This window comes from Castor canadensis, chromosome 17, assembly GCF_047511655.1.
Source record: "Castor canadensis chromosome 17, mCasCan1.hap1v2, whole genome shotgun sequence".
Lineage (NCBI taxonomy): Eukaryota > Metazoa > Chordata > Mammalia > Rodentia > Castoridae > Castor > Castor canadensis.
Window position 1 is genome coordinate 1,110,778 of NC_133402.1, and position 18,730 is coordinate 1,129,507.

The 18,730-nt window shown below is 60.4% G+C and overlaps 2 protein-coding genes across 5 annotated transcripts; one reads left to right on the forward strand and one right to left on the reverse strand.

Annotated features, from left to right (window-relative positions):
• Positions 1-1,738: 1,738 nt before the first annotated feature.
• On the forward strand, positions 1,739-16,401 carry Baiap3 (BAI1 associated protein 3). Of its 4 annotated transcripts, none has more exons than XM_074059328.1 (34): positions 1,739-1,886; positions 6,872-7,012; positions 7,246-7,333; positions 7,519-7,599; positions 7,868-7,975; positions 8,505-8,564; positions 8,700-8,766; positions 8,863-9,058; positions 9,368-9,412; positions 9,499-9,576; positions 9,694-9,796; positions 10,048-10,155; positions 10,240-10,335; positions 10,437-10,540; positions 10,770-10,890; positions 11,382-11,506; positions 11,590-11,680; positions 11,808-11,864; positions 11,944-12,041; positions 12,128-12,179; positions 12,299-12,429; positions 12,593-12,716; positions 12,820-12,963; positions 13,054-13,146; positions 13,227-13,418; positions 13,509-13,577; positions 13,667-13,746; positions 13,825-13,933; positions 14,227-14,298; positions 14,434-14,514; positions 14,583-14,703; positions 14,781-14,904; positions 14,992-15,197; positions 15,293-16,401. In XM_074059328.1, exons 2-34 carry the CDS (start codon positions 6,882-6,884, stop codon positions 15,394-15,396), a joined length of 3,459 nt encoding a protein of 1,152 aa, XP_073915429.1. In that variant the 5' UTR covers positions 1,739-1,886; positions 6,872-6,881; the 3' UTR covers positions 15,397-16,401. The 4 variants fall into 4 exon arrangements, with proteins under 4 accessions (XP_073915429.1, XP_073915427.1, XP_073915428.1 ...); XM_074059326.1 differs by lacking the exon at positions 1,739-1,886 and adding an exon at positions 2,161-2,279; XM_074059327.1 differs by lacking the exon at positions 1,739-1,886 and adding an exon at positions 2,614-3,106.
• On the reverse strand, positions 16,219-18,717 carry Tsr3 (TSR3 ribosome maturation factor). Its single transcript, XM_020169408.2, has 6 exons — positions 18,534-18,717; positions 18,233-18,452; positions 17,544-17,737; positions 16,973-17,146; positions 16,815-16,878; positions 16,219-16,567 (listed from the first exon to the last, which is right to left on the reverse strand). Exons 1-6 carry the CDS (start codon positions 18,715-18,717, stop codon positions 16,399-16,401), a joined length of 1,005 nt encoding a protein of 334 aa, XP_020024997.2. The 3' UTR covers positions 16,219-16,398.
• Positions 18,718-18,730: the final 13 nt, after the last annotated feature.

An 18,730-nucleotide genomic window follows, 5' to 3' on the forward strand; every position in this document is an offset into this window, starting at 1 on the left:
CCTCTCAGGCAGGAGGCCAGTCCCTAGGCCACACCGCCCACCTGGAGCCAACTCTTTTCCACCAGGAGACAGATTCCCGCAGCAGCCCTCACAGTTGTCTGGCCCTGGGGCAAGTAGGTCCCTGCCTAGAGTCCCTGGTCACCGATGCCCATCCGGCCTTCCCTTGCAGTGGGAGGAGCTTAACTCTGAGCCCAGGCTGAAATTGGGCCACTGAGGTCACCTTGACAGCCTCAGGGGTACAGCTGTTACCTCTTTGAACAGATGAGGGGAACAGAGGCAGTGGAGGGATGAGCAGGGGTGTGTAGGGCCAAGGCACTGACTGAGGACAGCCTGACTTAGTCTGGAGGAATAAGTCACTTATTCATTCAACAACCCCTACATCCGGGGAAGGAAGAACCCTGGGGATTATGTGATCCTGGGGAAACTGAGGCCCAGGACTGGGCTTGGGTCCCAGTGTGGCTCAAAGGCCTTTTCCATATCTGGACCTCAGTTTCCCTACCTGTAAAAGAGTGGTGACAGTGTCACCCAGCCCTAGCTAACTGAGGGTTAGTTTTAGGGGCTGAGGCCCCTCCCTGACAGCCTGGCAGCTGCCCCCAACTTCCTGTTTACAGCAGCGACTGGCTCATCGCTTCACCCCAAAGCCATTATGATCACCATGGTAACCAGGCCGTGTTTGTTCCAACAGGTTGGCAGAACCTGACGCAAGACCCTGGGAAGGAGGTCTGCTGGCTGCCCCCAACTCCCGTCCCCTGTGGAAGGGCAGATGTGGCACAGGGCCAGGCCCCTCACCTGCTCACTGCACATCCCAGTCCCAGCAATGGACTCATTTCCTGACCGCCTTGCCCCCCACAGGGCCCATTTACCTAGCCAGGCTACCTCAGGACCAGGTGGGCTCAGGGCTGAGTATCCTGAAGAGCACACTGTGCCATCCTTCTGGACTCTGCTGTCTCCTGTCCCCTGCAGACAGGGCGCACAAGGATGTGAGCTGGAATCCACAAGTCTAAACAGGTGGCCATGTCCACCCCAGTGTGTCATCGCTGGGCGGGGGATGTGGCCAGGCTGCTCCCCTCCCCAGGGCTCCCTCTCTAGTCCCCAGGGTTGAGGACAGCTGGACAGCCCTGGGCAGGGAAAGCAGCGATGTATAGATGGGCACCCCTGCCCAGAGTTTTTCGGGAAACCTGTTCCAGCCCTCCTTCAGCTCAGTTGCCTCAGCCTCCCCAGAGGGCACAGTCCTTGCTTCAGCCCAAAATGGAGAAATTCCAGGATCTTCTCACTGGCTGGAATCACAGTTAGGTGTGGGTCCTCTGGAGTAAAAACTCCAAACCTAAGTGGAATTGTCCCAGCAGCAAGGTGTTCAGTAGTATCCCAACCAGGCGGCCACTGGACCCCAAAGCCAGATGAACCCCTGGAGCAAGTCCAAGAACCTCAGTGTCCAGGACCATGGAGCAGCGCTCCATGGGCGGTCCGGGAACATTCCGCAGAGGGAGCTTGTCAGAGGTGCAGCCCTGGCTGTGGCAGAGGGTGGGTGGGACGGGGGCCCAGAGGAGGGCCTGGAGGGTGAACTGGGAAGAGCACTGGCAGGGTCCAGCTACTGTGGCCTAACCCGGGCCTCCCCCGCTCACAGGTGACAGGGCCGTGGTGAGATGTCCAAGGTTCATCCTAAAGAGGACTGTGGCCTCTGAGAACGGCTGAACGCACGCTCCAGGCCCCTCCAGGCAGGTGGGAGGGGGTGGCCCTGAGTGGGGAGGGCAACTGCGGAGATGGCTGCGCAGTTCTTCCAGAGAACTCTGCGCCGCTGCCAGGCACGTCATTGTGGATTTCAGCGACTCTGGCCTCCCTGGGGCCTCGGGGAGGAGACCCCGCCGACGCCCCCACCCTCACGCCGGGTAAGAGGGCGAGAGAGGCCAGGTGGGGGCCCAGCGGCCGCGCCGAGCCCGCTCTGTCCCCGCGCCCACCTGTGGGCTTGACTGACAGCCCGCGCCGCGGGAAGGGGCTCTCTGGCCAGCGGGGGCGCACAGGGACCCCTGCCCGGCCCTCGGCCCGGGGGGGCGGGGCGGCGCGCAGCCTGCGGGCGAACACAGCCAGGCCCAGGCCCCGCCCCCGCCCCCGCCCCCGCCCGCCCGCGCCCCCCGCCGCCGCGCGTCCGCTCCGCCGCGCTCAGTCTCCGGTGCGCGCGGCTGCGAGCGGTCGCTGTGCCTGGGTGTCCCCGGTCCGTGCGACAGCGACACCCGCAGGAGCCTCCCCCCTCCACCCCGTGGCCCCCCGCGCTCCGGCGCACGGTGAGTGCCGCGGACTCCCGCCTGGTGCCGTCGGGCTGCCGTCGGGGCTCGGCCTGGCGCCCACCGCGATGGACAAGACAGATGCCTCCGCCCCCCCATCGGGCTTCGGCCCCGGGTCCCTGCGGTCCGGCCGCCACCGGGCCTGAGGATCGCGGGGTGGGGAAACTGAGGCCGTGCGTGCTCGGAGGGGCGGGGTCTCCAGGCCTCCTCTCTCCCGCTGCCCCAGCCCGCGCCCTCCCCTCGGAGCGAGCGCGCAGCAACGGGCGCGGCGGCGGGGTCCGCACTGCGGAGCGCAGGGGTGTGGAGCAGTGCCGGACCTCGTGGCCGGGGGAGCACGGGCACTAGCGATCCCCGTCCCCGTCGTCAAGGAGGGACCCGGCTTAGACCCCGGTGGCCCCCTTCCCCATAGGCTGCAGATGGGAACAGGGACAGGACCCCGGAGACGCCCCGCGGGGCTTTGCAGCAACCTTCCAGGCTGGCTACGCCCCCCAAGCTAGCAGGGAGGAAGACGTTCCCCGCTCCCGCAGCGTCACCGTCCCCCCCACCCTCCTCTAGTTCTCGTGGGATCCCCCCCAATCTCAACCAAGCGAGCCCCAGCCCTCCATGGCCGCCAGAGAATTTCAGCCCGAGCTGGGGTCTTGGGGCCAGGAGGGGGTGTGTAGAATATCACACACCAGCCCGGCAGTCTCCCCTTGGACTGCCCGCCTTCCAGTGGGAAAGAGACCCCAATAAATGTGGGGGCGGGGATCCCGCGGGTTCCCACAGCCCCAACCTAGAAAGGGCGCCCAGGAGAGAAGGAAGAGGGAGGCGTCAGTCGATGGAGTCAGGTGAGTCAGGCAGGTAAGAGGGGCCTCTGCAGAAGAACACATTGGGCATCCCAGTCTTCCGCGGGTTCCTATAAAGCAGCCGCTTCCGCTGCTCTCTGGCCTTAGAAAACCTTGCGCCCACCTACAGAGCTCCTGGAAGTGCAGATTCCAGGGCCTCCCCCTGCATTTGTAGCAGGCAGGCCAGGTGAGCTGCACTTGGCCAAAAGCTTCTCCTAGGCAAGGGAGACAGTCTGGAGAGCCACTGAGGTCAGGGGGAGAAAGACCCCAGAATCCATGAGGACTTGAGGAGAACGGTCAGGAGGGGGCTGTATGGGGAGAGGAGAAAAAGTCAGAGACCAAGCTGGGTTGTGGAGAGCCACTGTGGGACCATGTATCCCATCCCACCCCCACACCAGTCAATTCCCTGTCCCCAGGGACCCAAATGCACTTAGGGCATCCTCCCCCACACCAGCTCCAAAGGTGTTTATGATCACCTGGGGACCAGGAAGACCTTCCCAGCTCTCTTCTCAGCTGCCCCCAGACCTATCTGCCTCACTGCCACCAAGTCTCCCAATAGCCTAGCAGGGGACAGGTCAGCTTGAGAGTCCTGGGTTCACATCTTGGCTCTGCACAGGTTGCCCCAGTCCTGGGCCGTGCAGTGGGCCAGTGCTTCCGGTCTGAGGCCAGGGAATGGGGTGGGCTGGTAGCTTTGGCTCAGCCCCGAGCTGGGATTTCAAAAGCTCCTTGGCCCTTTGCTCAGTGGACAAATGGGAGCTGTGTCTCTGGCCCTGGTGGCCAAGCATGAGCAGGGTATCCCTCCTGCTGTTATCCAAGCCTAGGAGGGTCAGACAGTGAGGTGGGGATGGAGTTACAGCTGGGCCCACTAGATAGATGGGGGGCGGGGGTCCCTGCACCCTGCCTAGTCCTTCCTTGTGTGGGCTGCAGTTCCCTAGATAGCCACTGCTTCCTATGCTTGTCACTGACATGCATGAGGTACTTGTCACATGCCCACTGGTAATGGCAGCTGTGAATGAGACCCCTGGCTAGGGCACAGTCAGAAACCTCCAAGGCAGGTGGCTACCAGGGCCTGGGCTGCTCAGTTGCAAGGTTATCAGCTACCTATACGGCCTGGGGTTTCCACGGGGGACTTGAGTGGTTTCTGGGCACCAGGACGTGCCACCGCTTATGACACCAGTACTGAGATACTGCTGTTGTCCCTATCCTAGCAACAGACTGGGGGTGACCGCTGAACCCCAGCTCAGGACATCACAGGACTGTAATGCTTACACACCAGAGCCAGGGATTCCAGGCTACCACCTGCTGGCTCTGTGACCTTGGGCAGGTTCCTAAACCCCAGTCCTGTTTCCTCCCTCTTGAGAGAGGGAGCGCCCCTCTCTCGGGCTGATCTAAGGCTTAACAGGTGAGGTGTTGAGTGATCAGTGAAGGTGGGACATCTGTGCCCCTTCCTCTCTTAAACATTTTGTTCCCCTCAAGACACCCCCCAACCCAGCAGCTCAAGCTGCTTAGTTCCTGCGTCATGTTTGTCTCTGGGATCAAGAGCCCCCATGGATGGCCCTGTCACACACAGATGCGGCTGGCGGTTGCCCTGGCAACAGCTCAAGCAGCCACTGCTCTGCTGGCTTGGGGTGCTGGGAGAGCAGCCTCTCTGCTTAGCTGTGGGGGCGTGACTCCCGGCCCCCTAGGGACCTGTGGGGTGGCAGCTCAATGCTCAATGAGTACCCTCACATTTATGGGGAGGTCCACCGGAGGCACAAACAGGTTTGAAGGCAGTGAGGCATCATTTGTGGCTCCTGAGCACTGCCCCATATAGGATAAAGAATTGCTGAGGGGCTGACAGAGTGGGTCAAGTGGTAGAGTGGCTGCCTAGCAAATGTGAGACCCTGAGTTCAAACCCCAGTACTGCCAATTAAAAAAAAAAGCCACTCAGGCACCATCTGGTCCTCAGCTCTGGTGTCTCCCCAGGACCCTGGCTAGAGTGTTAAGGACAGGGTGAAGCATTGGCCCAGGGTGCTCTCACTCCCCACCACATACAGGTTCCATGGGCACCAGGAAGCTGGCTTGACACCTGTTTGGAGCCACCAGCTGCCAGGTGAGCCCTGGGCTGGGTTCTCCAGGCTATGCTTGTGGTTCAAAGAAGCAGCAGCACTGTAAACACAGCAACCTGGCTGGGCACCCAGGGCAGAGGCGTCTAACCTGGCATTCTGTCCACTAACTGCCCTTGAAGTCCTGGGCAAGGAGTGAACCCCAGTGTTGAGTTCATTTTCTGTTTTGTGAAATGGAAATAGTGTCCCTCCTTGCTTGAGTTGATGTGTATGTTAGATGAATGGGCTTCAGAGAGAGAGGGAGACCCAGTTCAAATGGCAGAAGCAGTGTGTATCCTATAAATCAGAAGCCAGCAGGACTAGGGTGGGGAGTCCAACGGGTGGGTGCTGTGTGATAAAATGGGCTGGCTGTGAGACACTTCACCTCAGGAGAGGGAGGGGACTTCCCTGGGACAGTGTAGGGAAAGCACAGGGCCAGAGGTTGTTGTATGACCTGAAGTGGAAGTGTCTGGGATAGTTGGTGCAGTGGAAGAGTGGGCTTAGGAGGCCACCATATCCTAGCTGTCACCCTGCCCTTTGACTTGGGGTCTGCAAGGTGAACAGCCCCTGCTGAGCGGGGTGCACAGGTGTGGACATTGACCGAACCTTCCTCCCTCACACAAGTGGGCCAGCAGATACAACAACAGTAGGGACTGTCAAGGGAATCCTGGGTCTGCCACCTGGACAGGGAAGGAGTCCTCCCCAGTGTTTGGTCCAGGGCCAGGACTGCCACTCTGTCCCCTCTGTGTCCCAACCCCCTCCTAGGGCTTAAGCCTCCCTAGCCCCCAGGTTCAGAGTAGAATAATGGGGCTGGGCCTTCCACTGGGCCCTCAGCAGGACCAGCCCAGGCCTGGGCTCCACGCCTGGGTGGAGGGCCACTCATTTGGGCTGCTCTGGCTGCTCCAAGCAGGATGCAGCGGAGTGGCTCGGTTGCCACAGCAACAGGAGGGTAATTGATGTGATGGACTGGCGGAGAGCGAGAGCCTTAACTTCGCACCCCCGGCCTTTACACTTCATGTGCTCATTTTTGGTGACTGTGGAGAGCAAGCCCTGCTTTGCAGGGGTGCTGTTCCCCTGGGCCTGCTGACTGGCCCCTGGGCTAAGAATGGGATATAGGCTCCTGTTGTGCTCGGTGGGTGAGGGCCCCTATAGGCAACTCCCTTCTGGGGATTCAGGTCATGTGGGCAGCTGGACTCTTGGGCAGAAAGCCCAGGCTACAGGCCTCTTTGATGTCCAGGTACCATTTCACTGTGCTCTTGTGTGGCACCAGGGTGATGTTTCAGCCTCCTTCAGAGAAGGCCTGGGTGGCAGACAGCTGCTCAGACCCGCAGTGGACACTGGGCACTGCTCCCTGGCATCTTGGCTCTCTTGGCAAATCCCCAGGAGACAGTCGCTTCTTGTGTCTGGATTCGGCTGGGATTCCAGCCCTGAATGGGTGGGGAGGATGGCAGAACACACCCCTCCGCTGTGGGATCCCAGCAGGTCCCAGATGGATCACCGGCTCTGAGTCGGCACCTACCATCACATTGCATGACATTTGCCACCTAAAGCCACCCTGCAGGGAACAGGTGTAGCAAAAGAAGTCCATGAAGTCCCACCCACTGCCCCCTTCCCCCATCTACTTCCCACCCCCGTGGCCTCAGTGGTGCAGAGTGGATGATAAAGGCTGCGTTTCCTACTGCAGGTGACCCACCATGTCAACCTTAATGGAGATTAAGACCAGCGTGCTCAGGCAGGTGCAGGCGTGCCCGTCCTTCCGCCGAAAGGCAGAGCAGGAGCCTGAGAGCAGCAGCACTGACCCACAGGAGCCTGCCACAGGGGCCTGGTGGGTACCCTAGGGCTGACGTCCCAGTCACCTGCATGTATCCTCCTTTTCCTTGCTGGACTTCCCATAGCCGCTGCCCAGAACTGGCCCACCTAGGTGGGAAGGGATACTGAGAGGGCCTGGACCCAAGGTAGAGGGCACAGTGAACAGCACACTGTCCCACCCTCCACATTGGTGCCTTGAGTCGTGTGTGCCAGGCCGTGCCAAGAGATGACCTGGGGCCCTTCTTTCAGGAAACCTGGGGATGGTGTGGAGTTCTTCGCTCACATGCGCCTCATCCTGAAGAAGGGGGATGGTAGACAAGGCCTGCCATGCCCCGAGGTGAGGACACCCCTCCTGCAGGGCCTTGGAGCCTCAGCCTAGCACTGAAGATCTCTCAGTGCCCCCATCTGCCCAGTCCACAGCCAGCCTTCACCCCCTTCTCCCTGGAGCAGGGGTTCTGGGAGCAGTCACAGGCCCAGGGCTCTCCCTGCCCTCAGAGACCCTCACCCCACAACCCCTCACAGGTCCTCTTGCGCAGTGGCTCCCCAGCCCCCGCTGAGCCTGTGGACCCCAATCGTGGCCTGAGAGCCCTGACCCAGGAAGAGGTAATTAGTGAGGGGGGCTGGTCCCAGGGAGGGACTGTAACTCCTTTCTTTAGGGTTGTGGGGCCCGGGATCCTGTGACAGGTGGGCAGCAAAGATGAGCAAGAGGAGCAGAGGCCCAAGAGGCACAAAGACACTGAGGAAGGAACTAGGGACTGGGCTCCGTCAGTGGGAGGAGCTGCCTGGGGCTGGGAGCTGGGCACGCAGTGGGTGGACATCAGGGACCAAAACCCACGCCTGTGACTGGGGACTCAGAGCTTGTTCCCCACAGGTGGAAATGCTTTATGAGGAGGCCTTATACACAGTCCTCCACCGGGCAGGCACCATGGGCCCCGACCAGGTGGACGACGAAGAGGCCCTTCTGGGTTATCTTCAGCAGGTGAGCCAGCAGCCCTGCCCACTCTACCCCATTCTGGGGACGGCCAAGACACCCCACTAATACCGTCATCACCAGAACACCACACAAAACGCACACGTAGGCAAGCATGCGTATACAGATAACGTGTGTGTGCAGGCGAACGTTTAGGTGACAAACGCACCCAGGAGGGTGGAGAGGTGATAAGGCACCTGGACACATGCAAAGGACATGAGACAGACTGACACAAAGATTAGAAATGACATACAGACACCCAGAAGAGAATGGACAGACATCTTTCCTTCCCACCTGTGTGCATCTAAACGGCCTTGTCCCTGGCCAGCACACCACCCCGTCTATACAGTTCCTCCACCTGCCCCACACCCCCAGCGTGAGCTTACGTCACACAACAGAGGAAGAGGTTTATTCCCCACTCCTGCATGCCCTTAAGGTTTGAGGCTGGCCGCTCCACTGGAGCACTCTTGAGGTGCCCAGAACAGTGGCCAGCTTTTCTCCAGAGCTCACCTGGGCTCCTGCCTCCCACCATCCACAGGTGTTTGGCACCAACCCTGAGGAACACGCTGATGCCATTGCGCGTGTGAAGAAGGCCAAGGTAAGACGGCAGCTCCCCTGGGCGAGCGCTGGCTGACCAGCTGCAGTACTGATGTGGCAGGGACAAGGGGGTATCATCACATTCATGCTGAAGCTGCCTAGTCCACAAGCTCCCCCAGCACCTGTCTGTCTGCAGGCCCCCACATACGCCCTGAAAGTCTCGGTCATGCGTGCCAAGAACCTTCTGGCGAAAGACCCCAATGGTGAGTGGGCAGCCAGAGGACTCTGGTTGCGTCCAGATCTGGCAGCAGTGGAGGGCAAGCATGGGATTGGGGGCTGAGGCACTTGCCCTGTCTCAGGCTTCAGCGACCCCTATTGCATGCTGGGCATCCTGCCGGCCTCGGGTGCCCCTCGGGAGCCAAGCGGGCAGAAGGAGCAGCGCTTCAGCTTCCGAAAGGGCAGCAAGCGCAGTGGCCCGCTGCCTGCCAAGTGCATCCAGGTCACTGAGGTCAAGAGCAGCACTCTGAATCCTGTCTGGAAGGAGCACTTTCTATTGTAAGTCCCCATTCCTCCCACCCCAGAGGCCAAGTGCCCCCAAGGTGAAAGCTCCTGAGTCTCAGATTTTATTGCTGCCCCAGGGACCTCTGGGGGGGGGGTCACATGCCCATTTTCCAGAGGAGGAGACTGAGGCTCCAGAGGAGTGCTGTGCCTCCTGTAGCCTCATAGCTGGTAACCAGTGGCAGTGTCAGAATTTGAAACCAGAAGCCTGTCTAGGGCTGCGGACACCCTCTGTTGTCTCCGAACTTCCTCCTGCCCCAGCCTTTGCCCAGTACTTTCACAGGCATCTCTCTGTTCTCCCTGTAGTGAGATCGAGGATGTCAGCACAGACCAACTGCACTTGGACATCTGGTACAGGTCCCTGGCCTCGAAGGGCAGGGGAGGGAGTAAGGGGAACTCTGGGCCAGGAGCTCCAGACAAGCCAGCCTTCCCCACAGGGACCATGACGATGATGTGTCCCTGGCAGAAGCATGCAGGAAGCTGAATGAAGTCATCGGCCTGAAGGGCATGAGCAGGTACACCGGGTGGGGACCCTTGTGCCCTCAGATTTGTGCCTGCAGCTTGGCCACAGGGGCCCAGAGGGCAGTGGTTTCCCAGGGACTGTCAGGGTGACAGCCCTCTGTCATGCCTAGGTACTTCAAGCAGATTGTCAAGTCAGCCCGTACAAATGGGACAGCAGGGCCCACTGAGGACCACACTGATGACTTCCTGGGATGCCTCAATATCCCTGTCCGGGTGCGTGGGAAGGGAGGGGTGTGATGTGCAGCCAGTGTGCACGGGGATGCCCCAGCCCTTCTGGAACATCTCTAGGGGCTGTGTCCTGTGATCCTCCTAGAGGCTCTCACCTGTCTTGGGCTGCTGGGGGAGGGCTGCTTGGGCACCTGATGGGCACGCCCTTCTCAGGATCCCACTGGGTCTGTGTGGAATGCGGAAGGGGAAGGAGTCTCATAGCTCTGATACTTTCACACCCCCTCCCCAACCCCCAGGAGGTGCCCGTGGCCGGCGCAGACCGCTGGTTCAAGCTGGAACCGCGCTCCAGCGCCTCCCGTGTACAGGGAGACTGCCACCTGGTCCTCAAGCTGATCACTACGCAGGTGGGGAGCCGTAGGAAACCCAGCCCTGCCCCCCCTGCCCTAGGGCTCGGGTAAAGCTGGTGACCGGCAGGCTCTGCCTTCCAGAGGGACACGGCCATGAGCCAGCGTGGGCGATCGGGCTTCCTGTCCTACCTGTTGCTGCTCAGCCGTGTGCTGCGATTCGAGCACCGAGTGGAGGAGGTAGTGGGCGCCCCTGGGAACGTGGGGCGGCTGGACAGGGACCTGAGCAGGGGATGGAGGGGCTCTACGGGCTCCGCCCACCCCCCGTTCTCCTCCCCCAGCCCAATTCGAGCAGCTGGTGTGGTGAGCTCAGTGGGCCTGGGACCACGGTCCTCTGCCTCCACGGAGCCCAGAGCAACCTGTCGCCCTTGCAGCTGGCTGTGCTGTGAGTGGGCGGGGCGGCGCGGGCGGTGCTGAGTGGTGGTGCTGCCGGGAGTGGGCGGGACGTGGGCGGGGCCTGTCGGTGTGGGTGGGGCATACATGGCGCTGTGAGTGGTGGCACTGCCGAGTGGGCGGGGCCAGGGTCGATGAGCGAGGAGCAGCGCTGCGGGGGTGGGTCCCTACAGGCAGGGAGGGGCCAGATGCTCTTTGACCCCCCAACTGGGTCCTCACAGGCACTGGCAGGTCAGCAGCCGCCACCATCAGACCCGCACGCTGGACTATGGCTATCTGCTGGGGCTGCTGGAGGACATGCAGGCACACTGGGAGGAGGCGGCCTTGCTGCCCCAGGAGCAGGTGGGCACAGGACACAGGTCTGTCTGCTGTTGGTGAAGGGGCCAGAAAGACGGGGTCCTGTTCTCCGGGGGGGGGGGGTTGGAAACACAGCACGTAATGTGGGAGACAGCACGCTCTGTGCAGTAGGGAAGTGGGGGATGGTGTTTGAATAACCTGGAGAAGGACGCCATGGGTGTGTCAGACTGGACTGAGTGCAAAGCCACTGTGAGGCAGTGAGGGTCTAAGCAACAGGAAGGAGTGGGCAGTGGCAAGATAGGGCAGAGGGGGCAGCAGATGCAAGGGCCCTGAGGTTCACAGGTGCAGTGATGGAGGGAGTGGTGGAAGCAAGACTGAGATCAGTAGGGGAGGCCACCGTGGGGCTTTAGGAAAGAGTGCGTAGGCTGCACAGTGGGGAGGGGGCTGCTTTGGAGGCAGAGAAAGTGTTTATCAGCATCAGGGAGCTGTGAGTACCAGTATCTTTGGCTTTGAAGAGCCCTGTACCTCCCCTCCAGGAGGAGAGCCTGGCTGACAGCTTCTCTGCCTTCTCTGAGTTTGGGCTTCGGCTGTTGCGCCAGCTCCGAGATTACTTTCCTGCCACCAACAGTACAGCCGTGTACCGCTTGGAGCTGCTACTGAAGTGGGTGCAGCTGCCAGCAGGGGTTGGGATGGGGTGGGGGGTTGGAGTGGGGGCTGTCCCCCATCAGCTTCTGCCTTCCACAGGTGTCTGGACAAGCTGCAACTCTTCCAGCCCTCCTTTGAGATATGCCCCTTTGAGACGGAGCTGAACACGGACATTGCTGCAGCCCTGAAGGTGTGTCAGACCTGCCGAGGCCCTCCGCTGGCCCCCGACCTTCTCTGGATTGCCCTCCCATAGCCCCTTGCTCTATCTCCCCTTCTTCTCTCCAATGCACCGTGCTGCCTTGCTGGCTTCCTTGTAGAGAGGCAACCGGGAATGGTACGACAAGCTCCTGAACGCCAAGACTCCCCGAGAGCAGGTGTGATTCGGTGCACATGTGGGTGTGGGGGACACAGGAGGTGAAGCAAGAGGTCAGTACAAGCCAGACTTCCTTGCAGCCGGCACCACAGCGCCTGGGTGGACTCGTTGAGCTAGCGGACATCATTTATGAGGACCTGCAATCCTGCTATGGCATCTATGCCAGCCTCTTCCACGGGTAGGCTCTGACCCTTGGTGCTGACATTGGGCCTGGCACAGGGGCAGGGTGGCAGGGAGCAGGTGGCTAACATGTGTCCTTTGCAGCATCCTCAAGGTGGACTTCTTCACCCTTACCTTCCGGCAACTGGAGCGTCTGGTGAGGAGGGTCCCTGACCCTGGGTACCTACCAGGCATGGGGAAACAGAGAGAAGCCACTTGGGCATGAGGGGCCCTGGTTTCCTGTTGGTGGTGGCCTGATTCTGCTGTCTTGGGCAGGTGGCTGAGGAGGCCTGGGTGCTGACGGAGGAGCTGAGCCCCAAGATGAACCTGGAGGTGGCTTCGGGGCTCTTCGAGCTCTACCTTACCCTGGCTGATATCCAGCGCTTCTGGAGCTGCATCCCTGGCCGGTGAGCATCCCTGGATGCATCCCCACCTGTTCCCCTGCCTCCCCCAAATGGGCTAACGGGACTGCAGCCCAAGAGCCTATGGGGAAGACTCTGTCAGGTCCCCCTTAGGCCTGCTGGGTCAGGGTGTCTGAGTTGGGAGGAGCTCTGACAACTCCCACTGCAGGGATAGCCGCTCCCTGGCTCTTGCTGGCATCCACACCCCATTCCTGCCAGCTGTGAAGCTCTGGCTACAGGTCCTGCGTGACCAGGCCAAGTGGCGCCTTCAGGGAGCTGTGGATGTGGACACAGTGAGTACTCACTCAGGTTGTGCAATCCTGCTACAAAATTTATGCCAGGGCTAGGCCGCGACTTATCCCATGCTTCCTTAATGCTGCCCTCCTGCCTTTCTAGCTGGAGTCTGTGGATGCCACCTCCAAACACAGCAGCTCTGCAGCCACTGCCAGCCTGTGCCTCAGCCACATCCAGGAGCTCTGGGTCCGCCTTGCCTGGCCTGACCCTGCCCAGGCCCAGGGGCTGGGCACCCAGCTCAGCCAGGTGCACTGGCAAGGGGGTTAGGGGTGCAGACCCAAAGGACAGTCGGGCAGGGGAGGGGCTGAAGTTCTCAGCCTCCATCTCCCACCCCAGGACATGTGTGAGACTGTCCTCTTCTACACGGAGCTCCTGCGGAAGAAGGTGGACACCCAGTCTGGGGCTGCTGGGGAGGCAATGAGCGAGCCGGTGAGTGGCTGGGGCTGGGGGCTAGGCAGACGCCCATACTCCCCCAGCTGCCACCCATCTGACCCAGATGCACCTCCCAGCTCTGTGTGGTGCTCAACAACGTGGAGCTGGTGCGCAGGGCTTCAGGGCAGGCACTGAGGGGCCTGGTGTGGCCAGAGGGGGCCTTTGGGCTGGAGGGAGTGCTGCCCCGTCCCCTGCTCAGCTGCACACAAGCCCTGGATGAGGATCTACAGCGCGAGGCCCGCACTGTGACTGCACACCTGACCTCCAAGGTGGGCAGGAGAGCAGGGCCTGGGACCTGGGCATGGGGGAGCAGTCCCTGGTGTCCGCTACCCTTGTGCTGAGCAGTGCCCTTTCCTCAGATGGTGGCTGACATCAGGAAGTACGTGCAGCACATCAGCCTGTCTCCTGACTCCATTCAGAATGACGAGGTGAGTGCCTGGGACAGGCAGGGAGAGTGTGGGTGTGTGCTCACATGGGGCAGGCCAGGCCCAGGCTCAGCTGCCATAACACCCTGCAGGCTGTGGCCCCACTCATGAAGTACCTGGATGAGAAGCTGGCCCTGCTGAGTGCCTCACTGGTGAAGGAGAACCTGAGCCGGTACCAGCTGAGTGGGTGGGGTGGGCAGGGTAGACAGGGTGGATCCAAGTGGACAGTCTCCACACTGTATCCCTGCAGGGTGCTGGAGGCCCTTTGGGAGCTGCTCTTGCAGGCCATTCTGCAGGCACTGGGCACGAACAGCGACGTCTCTGCTGACTTCTATGGGCGCTTCCACTTCACACTGGAGGTAGGGCTTTTAGGAGCTCACCAGGACCCTCTCTACCTGGCAGCCTGCTAGGATTTGCAGCCTCTTCCTGGCTTCGTGTCCAGGGCTTCACTGGCAGCTCTTCCTCCCTGTGGCCCAGCAGCACTGTGTCACTGTTTAACACAGCAGTCTGGCCTCAGGTATTTCCCCAGGCTTCCTGGGGACATCTGAGGCACCCTAGGTGTGAGAAGCAGCTTGGCCCTGGCTCCTGAGACCTGATGCTGCTTGGGCTCCATGTCCTGGGCTCAAGTCAGGCCCTTCTTTCCCTGCTCCAGGCACTGGTCAGTTTCTTCCACGCTGAGGGTCAAGGCCTGCCCCTGGAGAGCCTTAGGGATGGAAGCTACAAGGTGAGGCCCCGCCCTCTGGGGGTTGAGTCCAGTCTGCTGTCTTGCAGATGTCCTTACTCGTGAAACCAGGTGGCCATGAGGAGGTACCATAGACACTGCCACATGGCTAATGTTGACTTGCCCCTTTCCTCACAGAGGCTGGAAGAGGAGCTTCGGCTGCACAAATGCTCTACCCGCGAGTGCATTGAGCAGTTTTACTTGGACAAACTCAAGCAGGTAGGGCAGTTGGTGTCCACACACGGTCCCATCCAAAGCCACACTCTGCTCACTGACCTCTTCTGCAGAGGTCTTTGGAGCAGAACCGGTTTGGTCGCCTGAGTGTCCGCTGCCATTATGAGGCAGCTGAGCAGCGGCTGGCTGTGGAAGTGCTGCACGCTGCAGACCTGCTCCCTCTGGATACCAATGGTAAGGTGCAGCTGCGGGGTGGGCGGCCGGTGCGGGCCGGGGTGGGGAGGTAGCTTGCTCACAGATGTGCCCTGCAGGTCTGAGTGACCCCTTTGTGATTGTGGAGCTGGGCCCACCACACCTCTTCCCGCTGGTCCGAAGTCAAAGGACTCAGGTGAAGGCCCGGACGCTGCACCCAGTGTATGACGAGCTCTTCCACTTGTGAGTGTCCCCCTGAACCCCATCTCCCTCCCTCCGCCTGTGCCACCTGGCTATGGCAGGCTCCCGACTGGGGTGCCCCGTGTGCAGCTCTGTGCCTGCAGAACCGTGCCGCCGCCGTGGGGCCTGTGTGCTGTTCACGGTCATGGATCATGACTGGCTGTCCACCAACGACTTTGCCGGGGAGGCAGCTCTTGGCCTCGGTAGCATCAGTGGCCTCGCAAGGCCCCAGGTGGGAGGGAGTGTGAGGGCTGGGCAGCCCACCACACTGCACCTGCGCCGGCCCAGAGCCCAGGGTGAGTGTATCTGGGCAGGGGCTCAGGGGTGTGGGGGGAAGAGGCTTGTGGAGTGGTGGGCCTGGCCTGGCTCCCTCATGCCCACCCACTTACAGTGAAGTCAGCACTGCGGATGCTGGAAGGCCGTAACAACAAGGAGGCGCAGGAGTTTGTCAAGAAACTCAAGGAGCTGGAGAAGTGCATGGAGTCTGACCCCTGAGTGCCCTGCTGACCGTGGACGGGCCTTTCCCCACTTCCCCGAGGTGCCTGCTTTGTGCAGCCAGGGCTCACAGAAGCCCCTTCCCTGTGCATGACCTGTGTGCTGTGGCTGGACCTTGTGACTTTGTCTGTCCTGGCTGTGTCTCTGGTGAACCCCTTGTGCCCCAGCCCAAATAGAAGCAGCTGGTCTCAGTGGACTCTTGCTCCCCAGAGGCCATTAGGCAGTGTCTGGAGACACTTTTGGTAGTCACAGCTGGAAAGTGAAGGTTGAAGGTGTACTATTTCCGGAGGGTGGAGGCCAGGCATACTGCGCACACCCTACAATGATCAGTCAGCCCCTCAACAAAGACTATCCTGTACCCACACATCAGCAGTGCCACTCTGGAGAGCACCTCTTGAAAGAAGAAGCTCTACTCTGTCTCCCTGGGAGAGGCAGGAAAGCTGGAGATTAAGTTCAGATGACCCAAACTTTGGAGGGAAGCAGTTGCTAGGTCACAGATGGAGGGTGAGGATCTGCTGTGTGGCTCTCCTGGCTCTGGGCACCCCATCCACAGCAGATAAGCAGGATTGCACAGATTCCAGTCCCAACCTGGCTCTTAGGCCTGGGAGAAGTTTTCCCTGGGGTCACTATGAAGTTAGGGACATCACCACAGATGGGAGAGCAGGGTAGGGTTCCATGCCAGCCAGTCAGCTGTCCTTTCATGAACATATGACCATACCAGACATACCCTCAGCCCAGACCCACCCAGGCAGAGCCCACCACCACCCCCAGCCCTACCCTCACCCTCAAGCCAAGTGCAAAGAAACAGACTCATGCCAGGGCTCCTTCTCAGTCTGTAGGTTCATTGAGAATCCCAAGGTGGCACCCTAAGCAAGGATGCCACAGCGTTCAGAGGGAGCCCAGCCTTGCAGCAGGCTTGTGCTGCCAGGCCTGCCCATCCCCACATTTTGCCGCTGCCTTGACTTCTGTATCCCAGCTTTAACAACGTTATGTCTGCAACCTTCAGTCTCTCTGCCGTTTCTTGATTCCTTTCCAAGTCTCAGCTGGGGCCTTGGCCTCAGCTTCTCTTTCCAGAGTCTCCTCCTCCTCAGAGCAGCTGCTGCCTCCTCCATCCTCAGTGCCAGACTCTTGTTCCTCAGACTTGTCACTGTCATCTGTTTCTTTGGGCAGCCTGGGAGAGACATGTTCCTCATGGTGTCATCCTTGGCTAGTCCAAGGCAACCCTCTGTGGCACTGAGCACAAAAGCCCCCAAGCTGAGGACATATCTTTCTTATTCCCTGCACTCTTTGAGCACAACCCTCTGCTGTGGGTGCCCACTTTACACTGCAGCTACTACCCCCACAAGGCATCAGGAGCCAAGGGCTCAAGCAGCACCCAGCTCTGTGCCATCATAAAACCTGGAACCCCCAGGACTTACCGGGTGCTGGTCACAGGCCTGTTGGGGTTTGCAAACTCTCGCCCTGAATCCACATCAAAGGGGTCTGAACCAAGGGAAGAAGAGAGGAAGGTGACCAAGTGACCCCAGGGCAGAGTCAAGTCCCCACCCCAGGAGCACCCATCCACGCCAAGTCTCACCAATCTCCTCCTCAGGCCTGTCCTGGGCGCTGGCTAAGAACTCCTGTTCTGCCTGCAGCACTTCCTCTGGGCTACTGCAGGCTGCATACTTTTCCAGAAGGTGGCGGTTCAGGTCCAGGAAACCCTTGCCCCACTTAAACTTTTGCAGCAAAATGACAGCAAGATCTGAAAAGCCTGAAGGTGAACAAAAAACCCAAAGGTGTCAATGTTCTCTCTAGAGAGGGCACCCTATCACCCTGGCTACTGGATGGTACTGCTGTTTCCTGTACTCCCGTAGGTCTCCATTATGGGCCTCATCTTGGACTTCAGGATGTCGGGGAGGAGGTTTCTGGGGGCAGTACTGCTGGGACAGTGACCACTCACATACCACCTACAAGGGTAGCTGGCCCATTTCACCTCCACCTCTACAAGGCTCTAAGTAGAAGTTGGGATTGAGCCCTGACCTGTGCTGATAGTTGCCCTATATACTGCTCACCCCCCTCCAAGGGTCTGCTAGGAGAAACCACAGTCTTGGGAGCACAGACAGACCACCAGGCAGCTGGGCCAGGCTGCTATCATGCCCCAAACTCACCTAGGATGCAGAAGGCAGCAGCAAAAGCCTCCACACAGGAAAGTCTGCAGGGCCGGCCATAGTTCACAGGGTTGGCGGCTACCAGGTAGGGCAGTAGCCTCAAATGGCTGCTTCGCATCTTCCCAAAGGGTGTCTCCTCCAGTCTGGCCCAAGAGCAATCTATGACAGCAACCCCAGACTGGGCCACCAGCTGTCTGCCAGGGACAGTGTAAAGTAGGTTCTGGAGGCCAGCACCACTTTGGTGATAGTCTCAAGTGAGCGATGTCCTTGGATATTACTATCACTAAGGCTATGAAGCATTTAGGGGAGAAATGATACATATATACTCTGCTCACATGAAGGATGGGCTGGTATGGCACACAACTCAGTCCTTAAGAGAATGATGTGCCAGTGGCTCACGCCTGTAATCTTAGGTATCTGAGAGGGTGAGATTCGGAAGATCGTGGTTGGAGGCCACCAGGGGCAAACAGTTCTCGAGACTCCATCTCCAAGTTAACCAAAGCAAAACGGACTGGAGGTGTGTCTCAAGCGGTAGAGTGCCCAGAGCACGAAGCCCTGAGTTCAAACCCCAGTTCCACACACAGAAGAAGAACGATGCACTGGACACGGGGCGGCTTACTAAGATGAGACAGTGGGGACTGCGCCTCCACTCCCTCCCCAGCCAGTGCCCGCAGGCCTCCCGCGCCTACCTGTCTGCGGCGGATAAGTACTGGGTGCCCATGGGGCTGAGCACGAGACCGCCGAACCTGTGGCCTAGGCGCAGGCAGCGCACCAGGCCCAGGCGGGCCAACTTGCGGCCCGTGCAGCGCCGGGGGTCGCAATGGCCCAGTTCCCACATGGCCAGCGGGCAAGGCAGCGCCGCTCTGCCCGGGCCACCCTCATCCTCGGCCGCCTCTGGCTCCATGGACGCTGCAGGGAGAGAGAAGGGTCCCGAGCTTCAGCACGGGCTCCCGCGCGACCCGATGCCCGACGCGATCACTAGCCACTCACCGCGCAACGCGGCGCCCACCTCCTCGGAGAAAGCCTCCAGGGATCGGCCGGGGGAACGCCGAGCGCGGCCACCCTCCGTCCCCAGCCCGCGAGCTGCCCTCTTGCGACCCATGGCTAAGAGCAGGGTCCCTGAGCCCGAGTCACGCCCCTTAGCCCCAGGAACGCCTGGTGGCAGTCTGCGCATGCGCCAAACGCCC